At 40.0% G+C, this 19,578-nt stretch overlaps 2 protein-coding genes across 3 annotated transcripts in view; one reads left to right on the top strand and one right to left on the bottom strand.

Annotated features, from left to right (window-relative positions):
* Nucleotides 1–19,578, top strand: part of LOC110829614 (aminopeptidase N) — a 33,245-nt gene that overhangs the window by 7,862 nt on the left and 5,805 nt on the right. The window contains exons 8-12 of the mRNA XM_087346816.1: nt 14,914–15,179; nt 15,298–15,505; nt 17,033–17,310; nt 18,062–18,249; nt 18,891–19,061. Of these exons, the coding sequence (XP_087202942.1) occupies nt 14,914–15,179; nt 15,298–15,505; nt 17,033–17,310; nt 18,062–18,249; nt 18,891–19,061 (1,111 nt within the window). The remainder of the gene's footprint in view (nt 1–14,913; nt 15,180–15,297; nt 15,506–17,032; nt 17,311–18,061; nt 18,250–18,890; nt 19,062–19,578) is intronic.
* Nucleotides 1,553–19,578, bottom strand: part of LOC110840733 (putative cytochrome P450 304a1) — a 21,676-nt gene continuing 3,650 nt past the window's right edge. The window contains exons 1-9 of one of the 2 annotated variants that reach the window (XM_087346820.1): nt 10,928–11,273; nt 9,251–9,499; nt 8,437–8,600; nt 7,297–7,569; nt 5,550–5,667; nt 5,260–5,440; nt 4,361–4,478; nt 4,140–4,281; nt 1,553–2,908 (exon numbers count right to left, since the gene is read on the bottom strand). In XM_087346820.1, coding sequence (XP_087202946.1) covers nt 2,724–2,908; nt 4,140–4,281; nt 4,361–4,478; nt 5,260–5,440; nt 5,550–5,667; nt 7,297–7,569; nt 8,437–8,600; nt 9,251–9,499; nt 10,928–11,018 — 1,521 coding nt within the window. In that variant the 5' untranslated portion in view covers nt 11,019–11,273 and the 3' untranslated portion in view covers nt 1,553–2,723. Of the gene's footprint in view, nt 2,909–4,139; nt 4,282–4,360; nt 4,479–5,259; nt 5,441–5,549; nt 5,668–7,296; nt 7,570–8,436; nt 8,601–9,250; nt 9,500–10,927; nt 11,274–19,578 lie in introns of those variants that run through there. The other variant, XM_087346821.1, reaches the window with a different exon arrangement.

Raw genomic sequence — 19,578 nt, 5'->3', positions numbered from 1 at the left:
TGAGAGTACTCACCTCTTACATTATTTCAACTTCTGTTCACAGTTGCAGCGCAAGATCGAACTATCGTGTTTCTCAGCTCGTTCTTATGAATTCTTACAATATCTGAAACCTTCCTTTATTCCAAATTGTGACTCAGCATTGATGCAAGGCACTGTCCACAGTACACTCTGTCGCTACTTTCGGAGAAAATGGGCCACGTTTGAAGTCTTCTTTCTCTACTAACCAGCGCGCGTCAAAAACATTTTGAAAGAAAGCACGGAACACGTCGGTATTTCTTGCGAAATCAGTTGTTACAATCTAATAGCCACTATCTTCTGCCTTAAACGTAAATGTAGCACGTCACAACAAAATCGAATTAACTACACCGTCTTTACACAACTTCAACCTGTAAGATCAGTCATAGCCATTAGCCTTCACACCACTACAATTCACCACGGCCTCCTGTGTTCCTGTACAACAAACTTCTACCGGAAGCAGGGTTGCCAAGCCACTCAAGATCTAACTTTCTTTACTTCCGGAAGTTATGTGGTTTTCTGTGTTAGTTGAACAGCCTTGTAGTGTGTCGTACACAAATATAGAAATATGACGAGGGTATTGTCGATGTATAAAACGAACAAAATTAAAAAGTGACTGTATTAGAGTAAATTGCATCCCCCGCCAATAAAATTTGCCTACTTAGTTTAACAGCGTATCTTGCCTGATCGTAAATCGGCCGTTGGGTAGAGAACTTTCCGTAAGGTAATTTAACCTCATTTCAACATATCTCGTAAAAAATAAGCGATACTCATTGTCAGTGACTTCTACACAATTTTATATGCAAAAGTGCAGACACCTCACAGGTGGCATGTGAATTACTCTTGAAGACACGCTTTTCCTGATAGCAGCGTGTTTCACAGAAACAGTAAGAATGCAAATTTTACTCTCACACAGCTGGTGGCTGTCTTCTTGGTTGTATGATGCAACCCAAATGATAGCCATCTTTGTACTCACTGCCATGAGAACCTCAGATTCTACTCTAAAGCCCTTAGTTTTAAATACATCCTTTTAACCTCAACTGTAGATCAATAAGGGTTCTTACTGGCATTGGTAACCAAATTGATGGTATAATTTAGGTCAAAACTTACCACAAAATTTCATGGTTTTGTTAAGTCAGCCCAAACTGGAAAATATGATGTCATGTAACTGACTGGTAACAGATTAAAGCTTGTAAGTAAACACAGCCCAACTGCATTTATAGTGTAGTCACATCTTCAGGTAATCCTCTGACTATTGAGGTGAGAAAAGATTAAATTTGTTTATATTACAAAAAATGTGCACTTTTACTTACTCAGATTTGATAGCTGAACCTCCAATCCAAGTACAGTATTCAAAACAAATTGTGTGCATGGCCAGTACACAGCCAAATTAACACAAAATGATCACTGTTCACCTATTTATAGTCTTTGAGTTATACATTACAGTCATGGAAAGGCCATTGAGGTTAGTGAGCATAAATGTGATAATCTAAGAAAACATCAAAGTTAGGTTAAAGTAAAAGTATTACCTTTGGCATATGATTGAACAACTGCTTATTTAATTTTATTATAACAACATATATAATTCATATGTATAAATGCAGTTCTAACATTTTATTTTAATTTTACAAGTTTTTCTACTTCTGATCTTTAGATGCGTATAATATTAACAATACATCAGTCAAGCTATCAGGATGAGCTGAGTTATATTCTTATTTATGAGTCATTCTTAAGTTGAAGTATTATTCATTAAATATTATTTGTTAAAGCTGGAGGAAATAGCTATGTCATTCAGTGGTGTATGTACAGACATAAAGTAGGGTAACAGAAAGCACTTTACGTTTCTTCAAATGATAAAAACTAGTTACATGTAGAAATCTTCCTCTCTAAAGACAGTAAATTAACAGACATACAGACCATATTAACAATAACTTACCACCCAACCACTTCAACAACAAATAACTTTCATAACATGACAAAGATTAAACAGAAAGATCTAAATTATTAATAAATATAGAAACAATTGCACGATATGAACAACAAACACACAAAATAACCTAGAGATTATTCCAAGCACTAACCAGTTATATAATATTAAAAAGAAACAGAAGTAGCTTTTGGATCCTACGAAATTAAAAAAGAAATGTGTGCTCTGCTGAAAAAATTATGAATATTGGAGGTTACATGTTGAATTTTATTATTTGGTAGAAAATCAAGTTTTAAAGATAACAAATACTATTCTGCTTACACAGCAAACAATGTTCTCTCACTCAGTAATTTAAGCAGCACGTAGAGATTTCCAGTGACAAACTCTGGTGGTAAAATACTGAGATAATTAAATTATAAATAAAATAAAAATACAGCAACCTCGGAGAAATCAACCTTCAACAAAATATATCAGAATGTGAACATCAAAACGAAAAGGGGAACAAATTCCCACATCATATTTTATCACTACCAACGTCCATGAGCTCCTCTTCTGCACACGTTCACAAAACTAATATCTTGTCTCTCTTAACTCTTCGGAGCAATTCTGTATAACACGTCCTTGATCTAATGGGTTACAGATTTGCGGTTATTCCAATTTGTGTGTCACAAAACATTGGTGTGACAAGATGTCATGTTCCTTGTCCTCGCATTATATTGCTTCCTGAGGGGCATCTGCATATCCACTGGAAGTCTTTCTTACAGATTCGTGTATTGAAACTTTAAGACCTGGGCTCAAACCGAATCCACATATCCTTCTTTGTGACAATAATACCTGGCAGATCAGGATCTGTGCTGGGCAGCGGTTTTCCTTGGGCACCCTTCACAGTAAAGTTCTGCAGCAGTGCTGACAGAATCAGGAAGATGAATTGGCGGGCAAATGTCTCACCAGCACACAGACGCTTACCTGGTGACAAGAAAGCACAATGCAGTTTTAGGAAGTCAAGTGTCAACATTTATAGGCCTTAACTACAATTACTCACCTGAATAATAAATTCCTCACTTTCCAACGAAACAGATGATCCACTCATCATCCTCACATCTTATTTGCCCCAGATCCATTTTAATATTGTCCTTGTATCCGTGCCATGCCATTTATCTCATGCACAATGTATGTCCTGACTAGTCCTTCTTTTTGCATTAATATAATTGAGAAGCTGTTTAATGAGAAATACATTTTTGTGAAGAAACAAAATGTTTTCAAAAGGATCTTGTGGGCCCGTATTCATGGAAGATTTCGATATTCAAAGATGTCTAAAAAATGCGGCTAGAGTTCTATCACATTAGGTTAATGCCCAAAATAAATTAACTCTCAGCAGGTGATTAAAGTAAACTGACGTCTGAGATGAATGAATCACCAAGGTGATAAGACACAAAATGTGATAAGTGAAATGCAAAATGTGACACAAGAGATCTGTCTGTTCACTTACATTCTCAGACTACAGCCACACATCTATCTTGTGATGTTTACCGTAAGAGAAAACATCTTTCTTCTCAGTATATCACGGTTGGTAATATTTTATTTAGTGAAGTGGGTGCAACCAGTATCCTCTTTTCACACTATTCTTAGTTTAACATCTCATCATGAACGTTCTGATGAATACTAGTGTGCTGGGTATGATTTCTAAGGCCTGGTCCATTCCAACAGGCAAATTAAATCCCAAAAATTTGTAAACCACACAATCTGTCCCTTCAATTAAATTATATCTGACACGTGGGCAAGGACATATATCATTATTATTGGATCACATGTTTTGTGTGACTGATCACTTTGCTGTGTGACAGGCATAAGATGTGGAACGGTAACTCAGTCTTGGGTGCTTCACCTTTGATTCATCAGACATCATCAGGACCTAGTCAGACGTTTCTTATGTTTTGTAGCAACCCTATGGATGGACTGGCATGTGACTGATTATGTCTTCACTTTAATTCAGGAAGTAACACACAGTTCAAGGCATGACTTTAAAGTAATTATCACAGTCCTGTCAATCATCAAAATTGATACTGTAATGTTACATGACATGACAGCCAAAAAGAAAAATTACGCTCTCATTTTTCAAAGATACAGTCATGAAGAGTGGTCAATGTGGTTTTATATTTTTATGCTTGATTGTATTAAGCAATATGGCGGCACACACCTGCTGAAAAAGGCAAGGAGTAGTCCTTCTTAAGCAGCTGCCCCCTTTCATCCAGAAATCTCTCGGGGCGGAATGCCTCAGGATCACCCCAAAAATCAGGATCATTATGGAAGCTCCACAGGTTCACAATCATTATTGTATCCTGCAATAAATAACTTCTAATTAATAAGTTCGCATTTGATTTAAATATGAACTTTGCTAAGATACATATATTAACTGACCTTGGGGATGTTGTAGCCACCAAGCTCTGTGTCCTCCGTGGCTCTATGCAGCACCGCCAGTGGGATTAATGTCTCCTTACGCATCACCTCTCGTAGGAAGGCTTCATTATATGGTAACCTGTGCATTAAGCTTGATATTAAATTGCATTTGGTGCTATAACACAGTCACTCAAATCTACGTAAACCATGCAATGGGTATGTATTGCAGTATGTGATAGTCTCAGTATGTAAACTATGGATGAGAAAACAGGGCTGATAGTAAAATATTACGCGCGCACACAGACGTGTGCATGCAGACAAACATACATACATATTTATTACATTGCATCGATCTACAAGTTAGTCGGATGACATTACTGGGGGTAAATACTCATGCTAATTCTAAACATATTGTACAAATTATCACAACAGTACATAATATTAGGGAATTTCACATGAGGGCAAGGAAAGTTAATGAACACATCTGCTTATTTCTGAAGATCAGAAATTCATCGAAAGAGTAAAAGGAGTGTGTAATTAAGTGTGCTACTTCAAATTGTGCCTTTTTATTTAGATGAATTAGCCCAAAGAATTTATTACGGATTGAAAAGGAACAAAGTAATCTTATGTGAGAGCGTAAGTGAAGATGACATCAAACACCGATCTGAGTAATATGCGACACTTAACTGGGGTATCAGTTTTTCAATACGATTGTCCAATTTAGGTGGTTATGAATTTTCAAAGCCATGGATTTTGTGTCTACTGCACTCTCCAAGAGGGTCGAACATGCCTCTTGTCAAGTTGGGCTGTTTCCTAATGCACAGTTTGGATTTGTGGTCATGTTCTCTAGATCGCAGAATAGCCAATAGTTTTATTATATGCATGCTTTGGTAGTTGCAACAATCACTGCGTCTACTGACCTTGCCCTGTCATCCAGGGTGGGCAGGCGGTCACGTCCTACTACGTCATCCAGCTCCTGCTGCATCTTGGTCTGTGCCTCAGGGTAATTTATTAAGAAGGCCATTGCAAATGTGAGGGTGGCTGTCACTGTGCCGGAAGCGGGGAGTAGGAAGTCAATGCCCACTACATGCAGCTGCTCCTCTAGAAGGAAATCAATTCAAGTAACTCTAAAAACTTGTCTAGTCTCACAGCCAATGTCCTTGAGATTCTGTTATCTGCCTCGTTCATAATATAAGATGATGAAACTGACCTGAGAAGGAGGAGTGTTCTGCAGTCTCAGCGCGTCTCTTCATCTCCTTGAGGAAGATATCTATGAAATCGCGCGTGTAGTCTTCAGAATATGTTGCCTTATGCTCCATCACTGCTTCCTGCAACATTCATTATTCGGGTGACCGGCGTTTTGCCTGTCATGCATGATGACATTTATATTAAAACAAATGAGATAACAGCAACAAGTTCTGGACAAGAGCCCTAATGCTGATGTTATCCTGAGGAAGATAGGGGGATGATTATGGAAATTGGTTGTTAAAGAGTAGAGAAAGACATTTGTGATCTATGGGAATGTTCATTTTTGGCTGATTTCACTACTTTGCCATTGGCTCAGATTTAATAGCCTCGAATGATATGAGATTAACTAATATCAAAATTTTAAACAATATAGAAGGAAATATTCATGACCTAGTTTAATGTAATGTCTATAATTTGACATGAGGTGATGATGAAAGTCTTGATTTTGAGTGTGCAGACCCAGTATTAAATGGCAACCTCCTGAGCATGATTCCAGAATATTAACCTCTCATTTGTAATATTTTGTGTGGCAGTGAATGAATTAGGCACTGCCATTGGACTGTGTACTTCCCGTCATATGGCTGGTTGGATGGTCCAACCCCTTGAAGATAGAAGAAGATCCAACTCTGAGATATAATGATCAACTAATCCTTAGACAATGGATGATATCAAATATAATGTTTCTCTAGAGAGTCATCCATTGTAACAAACATCAGAAAATCACCCTGATATCAACCCAATCAACTGCTGAACTTTGAAGAAAACTAATGCTGAAGCGGCCCTGTCGTGTCAGATTTACGATTCATTCTGTCCAGCGATAAGTGAAGAAATGAATGTTCGTGGCAAATTTTAATGTTTTTCGAGATGAACGGGGGGGGGGGGGGGGGGGGGGTAGTGTGTTTGAGAACAGGGAGATGCTGAGAATATCTGGACTGAAGAGTAATGAAGTAACAGGAGGATGAACGGAATTACATATTAAGCAGCTTCAGAAATTGTGCTCTTCGTTAAATGTGTTATTTGGGACATCAAAACCCTAGAGGGGGTGACACCCCCGAATTTTACGAACAAGATTTGAGCGGTCTGTTGCACTGACAACACCGGTCGAATTAGAGTGCGAATTATTCTTCGCCGCTCGTGAAGACGGCTGTAGTGTGGCGTCTGTTCGTGAATACTGAGGGACCGATTAAAGCGGAAAAGTTTACGCACTCACCAGGGAACCAGACACACTGTCTGCATCTGCCTTAATCACATGGAAGCTGTGGCGTGCCGTGCATGAGAGCAAGGGAGCATTGCTTCCGTAGTTGTGAAATGAAAACAAAAGAATACATGCATAAATAGTTAATTTGATTAATAAGGATTGTGAATATTGTCATCTCTATAAACATGGCGCGTGGCGAAGCAGGAGACCGGACCGCACGCAGCGAGTGTCCTTGGGCGACGTAGCAAGTTTCCATTCGTTAATCTTCGTAAGAGTTCGTCCCACCCGAAGCATCTGTAGGAAGCAACTCAGGCGCTCCTTGGCCTGTAGTGCAGAAGCGATAGAATGTGTTCTTTCAATGGTGATGTGAAAATTAGGTGTTGTTTGTTGAATAAAGAAACGTACGGACCAAGACTGGATTCGGTGATATCAACAGCATTGAAACGACATGAGAACCCTCAAACCAACGTTGTTTCAACAATGCAGCCTGTGTTTTGTTCTGCAGGATTACCTCCATGTACTTGAGCATGTTCCGAGTCGCCTGAATGACGTCTGTGAACCCGCTGTAGTAGGGAATGAGGTGTCTGATCCACGGCGTCTGCGCAAGGGCATTTCCTGTGACGTCGACACTTTTCTGGAAGCGTAACGCTTGTCGAGTGAAGTGTAGTAGTTTGTCGTGATCCTTGGTGGGAAAGCGCTGTCCAGTTATAATGAACCATATCGCATTGAAGAATGTGGCGTGGAAGATGCCAGGTACCAGAGCAAGGCCGTCTGAGAAAATGTCCTGAAAAAGATAGCAGATGGTTTTACTCGAAACCTGTAAAGATGCCCAGTTTCTTTCCGTCGTAATTTAATATTAATATTATTCCATGTATTCGCCATTTTTTTGGTTACTTAATTCTATTTATCTGAGGAAAATCTTACCCCTGACGTACATAATACAGCAGCTATTTCTGAAATACATTTTGTTTTTTAATACGTGTTACATGCATTATACAGATTTCGAGTGAGGAATTATATATTTTACATGAGCAATTTTCTAATGATGTGTGATGTCCTTATAATGTCGGTTTTGTGAAGTTCCCTGCTGTGTTAGCCCGGGTGTTAGCCAATTTAGTGAGTTGATTCAATAAACTTTATACCAGTCCCTATGTGGGATTACTCACTCTGATTTTAGCTACGTTCAACTTGTCACATTTCCATTTGTTTTTAAATATGTTGGTGTTATATAAGTCATGTACGACTTGCATTGAGGAGTGTATTAGAAATAATCACGGCCTTCCTGATCCGTTAATGTTCCTCTCTGCGTCACCTTACACACAGAAAACAATGTCTCACGAAATTCAACTGAGTTGCCACTGTTCTCTGCAAATAAATTTCAGTCGTTTGAGAAATCGTTTGTGAGATTTCCAGCAAATCTTTTTAATGAAATTTACTGGTATATTAGGAGGAATTATATTGTCACCGGAGTCGACCTTTACTCCTGTCCACTAACTTTAACTTTAAGCATAGTAAGCAGTGAGCAATTAATATAGTACGAGCTCTTACAGACACGGTTATGAGCATCTGAGTCCCATAAAAGACGGAGGAATTTTTGTTCAGATAGCGGCTATCAGCTTCCCAAAACGGGAACTGCTTCACGTTCTGTTACCTTGCTCTCGCGCCGCTCATTAAGAAGATCCAGCAAGTCCTGTATCTCTTCCTTCCCGATGTCTTCTAGTTGAGCAGATCGCCTTCCGAAACCAAAATCTCGCATGTGCCTTAAAGCGAAGCGTCTCTGCTCTTCCCAGAACACGTCGTCCGTAAAAATTATTCCTATGGCACGTAAAAGGAGAGATTCAGGTTCAGTGAACGACTGGACACGTCAAGGTCACTATTGCCTTGTATGGAATTTGATAAATAAGTTGCGGTTTGGATCAATGAGAGGGCACGCGATTCTGTCCTTGGTTTACAATTTACGTCTCCAAAGAAAAGTTGTTTACAGTTTAATTATACCGACAGTATTTGTTTCGTTTGTGTCAACTGCGTGTTCAGCGTTCTTCAAACTAACTAAATAAAATGAAAGCATGATGTGGAGGCCGGCATAATCGTTTCCGGGATCATGTGATACATTTTGGTGCATGCGCAAAGCAGTTAGTAGAGTCAAATTTTGTTTCGGCCCCGGTCAGTCAAATATTACTTTAAATTCATATTAAATGTCTCGAAATGGCTCTTTGTAGGATACGCAACGGAAATGCTTGTAATGGCACAATTCAAATCTGACCAAAGTCACTCAGTAAAAGAGCCTTCAATATTCGTAATAAAAGAAATAATTTTTGAATGTATTCAGTGCAGTACTTAAATTACCAGCTAGCTACTCGAGCTAGCCTCCGATCTGTACCAATGATTCGAGAGGAGTGAAATAAAGTTAAAGGTAAAAGGTGGAGAAATGTGCTGAAACCTCTTGTCGATTTAATGACGCTCACCCAGGTTCTTGTTGTACGTGCGCATGTCAAAGACGGGAGCCTTGACCCTTCCCTGGAACTCGGGTCGCGTGAGCACGTGCTTGATGTTCTGGTAGTCATTGACGACTACTGTAAGGAAGGGTCCGAGGTACAGACCCATGATCTTGGTACGGTATTTCTGTGCCAGTTTGTGGAAGCCTATGTGAGTGAACTTGAAATTGTTCAGCAGCACGAACCAGTAACTTCCCCACACAGGCAGGCGAGGCGGACCTGAAGGAGAGTTGAGAGTCATTACAGAACAGCTGATGAAGAAGCAGTTCGATCCGTCACTGGTCCAGCTTACTCAAGTTATTTCACATCTTATTTCCCTATGGTCTTCTTAAATGATCACCTCACTTAAGAAAATTATGCTGACTGGATTCCACAGGTTAGGAGTATTATCCGGCGTCCAAGATTTGTGATCTCAGAAAATAAAATACTTTGTCTTTCATGATGGTATAAAAATTCTTTGGGAGAAACCGTTTGATGGTCTGCTTCTCAAGAAAGACTCTGATACATACAGCCAATAACTTTTTTTTATTTCTGACGACTTTTGTTTACCAGAATCATGTGTTGATGTTTACAAATTAATCGAGACCCAAATATCAGGAGTCGAGTTACGATTAATTATTCTGCATTACTCATGACTCGTAGATACGCACAGAGTTTTACAGCAAGGCAATTAATTTCTTTTTTTCTAAAAGCTTTCCCTCATGTTTACACAGAAAACAAAGAGTCTCTTTGCCTTGCCGCTGCAGTCGGTTTAAAATGCGTAATACATTTCATGGCTTCTCCTTATGCCAGTCAGTTGTAATGAGTGACAGTCGGTATCCTTGTAATGAGAGGAAGTTTTATTCCGAGTGTCTGCGGGATATTTCAGTGCGGTAGTGTTGACACTACTGAAACTTTAGTGAAAACAAAAAAACCCATCTCATCTGAGCTACTCGCTAAATTGATAAACTAACTCTTGAGGTTTAAACCTCGTGGTCTGTCCGAATACGAAATTGCTTGTGAAATTTTGAGTCACATTACACATTTCGCAGGACTCCTTGTGCGGAGGATCCCCCACGTCGCAAGGCCTCTGCCTGCACAGAACAGCACGTCAAAGAAGTTCGTGGGCAATCATCCATGCCTTGACCGGACTTCGATGCCACGATCCGATTTATCAAAGCTGCCAAGACCTGGGTTAAACTTACAGATTTCCATACCGAATTATGCATTACATGAGAGAGGCCGTCAGATAATGCATTCGACTTTAAAACTGACTTAACTGAGAAGCACGAAGAAGTAAGGTTAATAACAAATTGACACATCCATAGCCGGCAAACATGTACTAATGGACATGTGAGTTAAGCCTATTATAATATATAATTTTTGTATAGTTTTCTTCGTTATGGAGGCAAATTTAAATGTTATTACTTTACTTATCTGATTAATGTAATATTCGTATTGTTATGTGTATACACTAACTTCTGACCATCAAGAAGCATAAGTAGCTACTGTGGGGTACTGTAATAATACAAGTAGTTATAATCCCTGACGATGGTTCATATAGGCCGAAACATTTCGATTCCTCAAGTGTTTCATAAATGTGTTAGTAATTTTAATAGCCGCGAATAGTCTAAGACGTGTATTTACTACATTTATATAAGCTTGTACCTGGTGGGAAGTTTGGTGGCCGCTGGTTGGTGAACCTGTAAATGTAAAACAGGGCCAAACAAACGACGATCAGAAGCAGTACCAGCGCCATCACGCTGATTCTAGAACGGTTCAAATGTAGGACACAAATGACTGACTTAACTCAATTTTCAGAAATATATGCGAATTTAAATCATGGTTCACTGAGGTTTTGATTCTGATTGGATCGAGTTATCTAAAATCCATCTTCGTCATTCGGAATTACGTGATCCGAGGAGGAAGGAACGAATTTGCCTTTCTACTTAAAGGTCATCCCGCCAGAAGAGCTTATCAATACAAAGATTTACTGCCAGGAATCTACAATCCTTGGCCTATCTGTTTTGACAGATGTACTTTATTAGTTTCCCTACGCACTAATGCAACTGACTGTAAATGTCCGTAAAGCAAGAGCAGTTTTAGGCCCTTCTGGTATCAAATACGTCCTATTATTTTCTGTTCATATACGAAGTGAGTCTTATCGAGAAAATATGATTATGTGCCCTTGTGGCATGATGCCTGTGGTGTTATCTGAAAAGAACGGAAATATTTAGACATCGCCATTTGAGTATCTATTTATGTAACGTAGGAGCTTCCGGTCAGGCGTGTTCTTTAAACTGTGGCCTTGATTCCGTCCCCGCGAAGTAGCACCAAATAGCAATGGATTGCTGACGTAACATTCAGTTGCTTTATGGAACTTCTGGAAGTGGCCCGTATCTGAGCGCTCTCACAAGGCGCCATAGCCGTGTGGTGGGAGAGACGTCGCTATCTGAGTTCCTGCAAACCTTGCGCCTTTACCTTAAACTGTTCACGAACTATCGGTGTCATGGAGGAGTTGGCAATGTGTGGATTGCCCTATGTCCCCGTGTGACCTGCGAGTTAATCTCAGGAGCAATGACCTAGTGATTGGAAATCGGAATTCAAATTTACTGATGTTTCCACCAGGAAAGTCACAGCAGCCGCCTCAAATGACGTGAATATTCAGAGGAATTCTTCGTGACACCATCGACTGAAGGAGATGGATGGACAGCACAGCGGGATCCCGATTTTAATTGCGTGTCTGAGCGACTGTTTATTATTTGTGTTCGGTAAACATGACTGAAAGGATTCAGCGTGATAAAAAGAATATATTTGCACAGATAACGTTTGTTTTAAATATATGTCAGACTTTGGTTCCGCGATAGTTGCTATGGAATTACGGGTGCCTATCTCAGTGGAAATGGACATCGACATCTGGGATAAGATTGCCTATTTGGAATCTGAGGTAAGCACAACTATTGAACGTGGAGTAGGTAGTGTCGTCAAAGGTTGACTGGATCTGTTGTCTAGTCGCTACTTGTTAGAAAAAAACACAAAATCAAAAATTTTAGACAATTTTTAAAATTGCATGTTTTCAGAACCTTTGAAAAGACTTTAAAAAACTGAGAAAAATAAATTTTCTATACTCTTTTATTTTTTGAAAATGTTGAAAAATTTTGAAATTAAGAATTTTTTTTTTCAAAATCTTGAACACCCCGATCATTGCCGGACCCGTTCATTGCAGGATCCTGTCCCTACCATGAAAGAAAAAATTAACGAAAATTTTCGAAATTCAAGAAAATTATCAAAATTTTAAAAAAAATTCATAAATTTGCCATAAATGAAAAGAAACATATTGTGAAAAGTTTTGATAATTTGAAATTTTTCGAAGATTTAATTTGTCTGGGTGCTCTGAACAAATTTCAACATTTTTTAATTTTTTTAATTTTGAAAAATTATTAAATTTTGAAAATCCTTTCTGTCCCTAACAACCAGTCTATGCCGGACCAATACTCGGCCCCACACGCTCTCTGTAGGATCCAGTCTCGCCCATGAAATCTATCGAAAATTGTCGACGTTTCGAACAATTTTCTAAATTTCCAAAATTAAAAAAATGTTCATAGCTACACAAAAACCGCAAAAAAATAAAAAAAGTTGTAAAGTTTTTGAAATTGACATTTTTCGAAATTTTTAATTTTTTCTGGGCTTTTTAAATTAATTTCAACTTTTTTATAAGGCAAACTATGGCAACAACATGAGGTGAAAAGTAAATTCTGATACACTCAGGTATAAAAGTGAGGTTATGGGACGTTCTGAACTTCACAACCGCTGCATAAAGCAAAGAGGTTCAATACGAACGTCCCGAGTGTGGTTATAACCATACACAAACCTTGTCTCTTTGACCGAGTTTGTTACGTTATCCCAAAAACTTAAGACATAAATACACACGTACATTACATCAACATATACTGGATATTATCATCACGGCTTTTATTAATGATTTAATAGACTGCACGAAAGATGCTTAGTGTGAATAAATTATTTATATAAATGTTCTACTTAGTGAGTTACATTAATTATTCCCGATGCTTAGATACTCGGTTACGTAGGGCATTAATTAAACCGTTTAGTCAATTTATGGATCTGCTGGTTGCTTCGTCACATGTCCAAACACTTCATTTTTATAAAATATCATGAGCTGTTAATTTCAGCTGTCAAGTCATTAAAAAAATTAGCTGTCTTAATATCATATTTGATGCTATATGAAATTAAATAAAACGCATCTTAAGTATTAATAAACAAATCCGTGACAGGGTGTCAGAAGTGCATCTTTCTGCTGACCTAAGAAGTAATTCGACTCTTTTAAGACTGAACTGCAGACATAAGTAATTGCACTGCATTGTAATGAGAACACAAGCAACTCAAGTTGAAGTCTAGAGTGGCCTATAAGAAGTTCGCAGTTTGCGATGTAACAATTTCGCAGACCAGAAGCCGGATTTGAGTGCCAATTAGGTTTACATGCCTGCTTTAACCATGAGCAACTCCTTTTAATTTGGCATAAAACGTATGAATAAATTAACTGATCTTAGTCGGGCATTTTCAGAAAACCAGAATCTAACAGGCTGTGGAAAATAACCGATAAGAGGTGGGGAAAAGACGAATGAAATGCAGATTTCCGTTCTGGTGTTTTGAATTTAAATATATCATTCCTCCATGAGCCGGGATAGCTCAGTCGGTATAGTGACTAGCTACGGGCTGGACGACCGGGGTTCGATCCCCGACTGGGGCAGAGGATTTTTCCTCTAGCCTCTGCGTCCAGACCGGCTCTGGGGCCCACCCAGCCTCCTCTACAATGGGTACCGGGGGTCCTTTCCCGGGGGTAAAGCCGGCCGGGGCGTGATGCTGACCACTCACCCCCATCTAGTGCCGAGGTCAGGGAAGGGAGGAGCTATACCTCCACTCACCCCAAGCGCCTACGTGGCGTATAGTGGGACAAACTTTACTTTACTTATCATTCCTCCTCTACAAGGATTGCTGTCTGACTGTCAAGCCCTTCCCACATGACATTAGACATTATTCTACCATTAAAATGTACGCAAGTCTTTGCAACTTCGTAGATATCTCAACAGGCCTCGGGGATTTGCGATAGGTCATTCCCTTGAAAATCTGTCCTCTCCAGAAATAAAATGTCTTTCCTGGTATCACGTTTTCGTTTTTCGATTAAATTTAGTGACAATTATATGGCGTACTACAGTCGCCAGTTTGCCTGCATTGCTACTGAATTGCCTTCTATTTCTGCAGATAATTGCATTAATTTCCTCTGTTTGCCTCATCTCCTTTATGCATCGCTTATTTTGTCATTCAATCACTACGCCGGCTGTTAAAATATGTAATGCAGTACGCGAACATTCACGCTTCTTATGTGCCCTTAGAAAAATTATCTGAGGTTTGTCCTCGTGATAACCCATCACATTTCACGGAACTAATCGACATGGACCTTTCTTATTATAGCCCGTGATCTGAGTTCTCGACTTTGACAGCTTTTATAACGCAGTCAGTTACAAGGTCTCTTTTTATTATTCTGTTCATACATTTGGCATTTCTATTCTTTCGCTAAGATGCCCGCTGTTGATTCTGAGAGAGCTGTACCAATGACGTGGTGACGTTTTCAGGCTACTGTTTGCTCCGGATGCTTAACCACACACTGGGGCAAGAGACCTTCTTGCGAGGTTGCGGACGCTACGTCAGGCGACATAAATTCGGCTCCGTGGACCAACTTGACCTCTGGGAGGAGTTGAACGCGCAGGCCCATGAAGACGGGTCCCTTGCTCCAGGACTGGACCTCGGTCGTCTCATGGCCGGATGGACTTCACGTCCAGGGTTCCCCGTCATCGCTGTGACGAGGAATTACTCGGCTGGAAATGCAATCGTCACTCAGGTGTGTTCCTGGTACAATGCACCCTCGTGAGTGTTGATTTCAGTACTTCAACACTTGATTCAGACATGAACACTGGTATGCCAGTCGGCTCTGTGTAATGGCGGTGTCTGTCGGGCAGGCGCGGTTTCAGCGACCCTTGGCAGTCGAGGAGGCGCGCGGAGGGCAGACCGATGTGTGGTGGGTGCCCATCACCTACACGTCACAGCCAGAGCTTGGTTTTAGTTCGACGCATTCACGTCTCTGGGTAGACCCTGAGCACAAGCAAACAAACCTCACTGACATGCCGGGACCTGAGCACTGGGTGATTTTCAACGTTCAGGCTGCAGGTCAGAAGCGGATGTAACTTCTATTTGCCTTTCACGGCAACACACGTTTCACAAAACAGCTGAAGGTTCTGAGAACGAAAACTAACTAACTAACTAACTAGATGGCTTACCGAACCCGAAGGTTCATCACCGAATTAACCAAAGCCCTCCACCGGACCCCGTCTCCTTCAACTCCTATCTCCCATAGATCCCGCCTGAGATTATCCTCCCATCTACGTCTAGGTCTCCCCAGAGGTCTCTTCCCCTCAGGCTTCCCAAATAGTGGACCCAACCAACCAGATGGCTTACGGAACCCGAAGGTTCATCACCGAATTAACCAAAGCCCTCCACCGGACCCTGTCCTGGGCCAACAAAATCCAGTCTCCTTCAACTCCTATCTCCCACAGATCCCGCCTGAGATTATCCTCCCATCTACGTCTAGGTCTTTCCAGCGGTCTCTTCCCCTCAGGGTTCCCAACCAACACCCGGTGCACTCCTCTTGTCCCATCCATGCGCGAGAACGAAAACTGGCAGAACAAATTCATTTTCAGGTTCCCTCGGATTTCAAACCAAAACCATTCTCCATTACGAAACGCATATTTGGAACTGGAGCGCCGTGCCTCGTGGACTATTTATGTGTTTATGCTGACGGGTTTAGTCTTGGTTGAAGTCCCTGCTGAGTCCTCACAAAGGGATTGCTGCTCTTGGGTGAAGGCTCTAATTAGGCAAATTGTGCTTCAGTTTTGGACACTAATCGTGTCGACTTTTCCGTTTCGACTGGACTAGGTTATCCATAAGTGCCTTCCTGCCTTCGAAATTACCGGACTAGGGGTTACCCGAAGCAGCTACTTTGAGTAGAAACTCTCTGTCATTGGTCTGAGCAGTGAACCTCCAGGTCGGACATCTGCAATCCATCATCGGGCGCGTGAGCTTCTTGTAGTGCAGAAGACCGTTTCTGACAGAAATGCCGCGTTACTCATTGAGAATTAACCATAACACACTCAGTCTTTGAGATGCATTTCTTCCTGTAATCCGCGAATGTAATCTTGAGACTTGCGGGTCGAAGGAGGAAGGATTACAGATGGCGTCTGCCTTTAACGCTTCGGACTTCCTGCATTCCTTGTAAGTCTCAAGATTACAGTCGCGAACTGTACTTCTTTGACGTCTGTTGAGCAGGTCAGTTGTTTATCAAGAGTCGTCCGAAGATACGGTAGTATCTTTCAGATGAAGCATTCTGAACAAAGTACCTCTTCGTTCAGAATGCTTAACAAAAATCGACAGTTCAACAAAATGTTTATCAGTCAGCTGAATAAGTACTGACTACTTAAGTATTAGGACTGGCGTGTTGGTCAATTGTGAAATGCACCAACAAAGTCAGGAAAATGGAAAATTTCCGTCGGAGAATTGAAGCAAGGGTTGGCCAAAGTTGGACAACGACTAATTTCATATTTATTTGAATTTTCCATTCCGGAATTTACCCAACATTTACCGGGCTCTGTCCTCCTCAGCCGAACTAAAGTGAATGGCGAAAACTCCGAACTCTTCCAGGTATGTACAGAGTGAATTACGACCTCAAGAACTGGCAGCTGATTTCCGATTTCATGAGAAGCGACCGATACGAAGACGTGCCGGTGCTTAACCGCGCGCTGTTACTGGACGACGCGTTGAACCTCGCAGGAATTGGCATGCTGCCCTATCACGTGGCGCTGGAAGTAACCAGCTACCTACGTCGTGAGTCCCACTATCTGCCCTGGAAGGCCGCTCTCGGCAACCTCGGCTACATCGGTCGGATGTTCCGTCTCACGGATGCACTCGCCAGCTACAAGGTCGGTCTTGCCATTGCTGTCTCAAATTATTCCGAAGAATGCGTAATCTCAAAAACATTCAATACCTGTCATTCGGGATGGTCACAACATCCTTTACATATATATTTATTTTTACAGTCCATACACAAACGTTGAAGTTAAATGATGTTGTTAAAATTATATAATATTAAAACATTACGTAGTATAAAATATTATATTTCGGCGCTTCTAATCGTAAATACGATTTTACATTATTTAGCTCTTTTTTATTTATTAAACGACATGTTTCGATGGATAATACCTCATCTTCAGGTTTATATCAATTTTTACAATATTTTAAAATTATTAGATATTTTAATGCAATGTATTATATTGATTTGTGGAAATAGAAAATCTACAAACAAACCACAAATCAATATAATACATTGCATTAAAATATCTAATAATTTTAAAATATTGTAAAAATTGATATAAACCTGAAGATGAAGTATTATCCATCGAAACATTTCGTTTAATAAATAAAAAAAAAACGCTGAATAATGTAAAATCGTATTTACGATTAAAAGCGCCGAAATATAATATTTTATACTACGTAATGTTTTAATATTATATAATTTTAACAACATCATTTAACTTCAACGTTTGTGTATGTACTGTAAAAATAAATATATATTTAATCAAACACAAACATGACGCATTTAAGCTACAAATCCTTTACTTATTTGTTATTAAAACGTAAAACGCGTATAATACAGGGTGTGGCATTTTACAGCGTTTCATTCTATACTTGATCGAGCCGCAGTTACGAAACCTCAACATCGATTCACACCAAAACGACAGCTACCTGAAGACCTCGCACCAGAAGGAGATCATGAGGTGGGCGTGCCTTACCGGGCATCCGGCGTGTCTACACAACGCCACGACACTGTTCAAGACCTGGATGGTCGGAAATTTCAATCCGTGAGTCAGGTTTAAAAGTATGATTCACGCTAATTTCTCGCCAAAATAACCAACTCTGAATCAATTATGACCTACTAATCGTTGAGAGTCGATGCACTTGCAGAGGATTAAGAAACCAGAAAGAAGGGTTAATTATTTTTTCGTTTAGACAATTTGTTTATTAATATTCCTGTAAGATATAAGATATTGTAGATGCGTCATATTGTGATTTATAGTATTAAAATATATATTAAAATTATCCGTCAATCACAATATAAAATAATTAAAGGTTAAAATATCATTTTACGTTCCCTATCGAGTACTCGATTTACATGTGGAACATACACGACATGTTTCGGCTCTATAATAATAATAATAATATAATATAATAATAATATTCCTGTAGCTAAACTTCTGGAAGGTTCATGGCAAACCTACCATTACCCTTCCATAAAAACAACGAGGTCATCATATAACCGAAGCAGCCAGACTTTGGCAGAAGGATTGCGTCGCGTTGATTTGTCTCGATGGCAATGCAGGATGACGTCCCCAATCCTTCCACCTCGGTAACCCAACCTTGTCTTCTACACGTGGACTACGCTTGTGGCTTGTCTGTAAATTTACCTACATCAAATTTGCTAACGTGTGTCTGTCTGATACAGCGTGCCGCAAAGTCTGAGCACCGTTCTATACTGCACAGCCATTGAACAAGGCGGTCTTGAGCAGTGGAAGTTCTTGTGGACGCAATATAAGACTTCCGCCATTGCTGTGTCGGAGAAGAAGGGTGCTCTGAAGGCCCTCGGCTGCTCCCAGAACACGGACATCCTCGAACAGTGAGTCACTCACGATATTTCTAATTGTATCTGGTGGAGGCCTCTCGGTTTCCTTACAAATGAATTCCTGCCTTAGGCAGTTTACATTCGCATTTCTTATGCCAATTCCGATACGCCACATCCTTTCTCCCGACAAAATGAACGGACTTTGCACATTTCCGTCGATAAACACAGTTTCTGCAGTGAAACTAGACAATCACTGATATCTCATAACACTGAGATTCAATGCGTTGCTAACCTGGACCACCTCCATTTATCCTGTCATTAAATATTTCTATAAGAATTTTTTTTAATATTATTATTTCAAATTTGCGTCTGCCCCTAAAAATTATCTTTTCATAAACGTTTATCAGTGCCATGTTTTTTCTACAATCCTTCTCCTGCCTTGCTTGTTTAAACGTGACGCATAGACCAGTCCTTATTAAATAGAAATTATATATAAAATATTCTCTCTCATTATTATTATTTAGTGTTCTGTCTGACGACAGGTCCATATGAACAGGATCCTCCATCCTTT

Source organism: Zootermopsis nevadensis, unplaced genomic scaffold (assembly GCF_977971745.1).
Source record: "Zootermopsis nevadensis isolate Lab colony 2312 unplaced genomic scaffold, Znev_1.0 Znev_ptg000010l, whole genome shotgun sequence".
Taxonomy (NCBI): Eukaryota; Metazoa; Arthropoda; class Insecta; order Blattodea; family Termopsidae; genus Zootermopsis; species Zootermopsis nevadensis.
The sequence above is the reverse complement of the archived record's forward strand: the minus strand, read 5'-3'. Positions and strand labels throughout refer to the sequence as shown.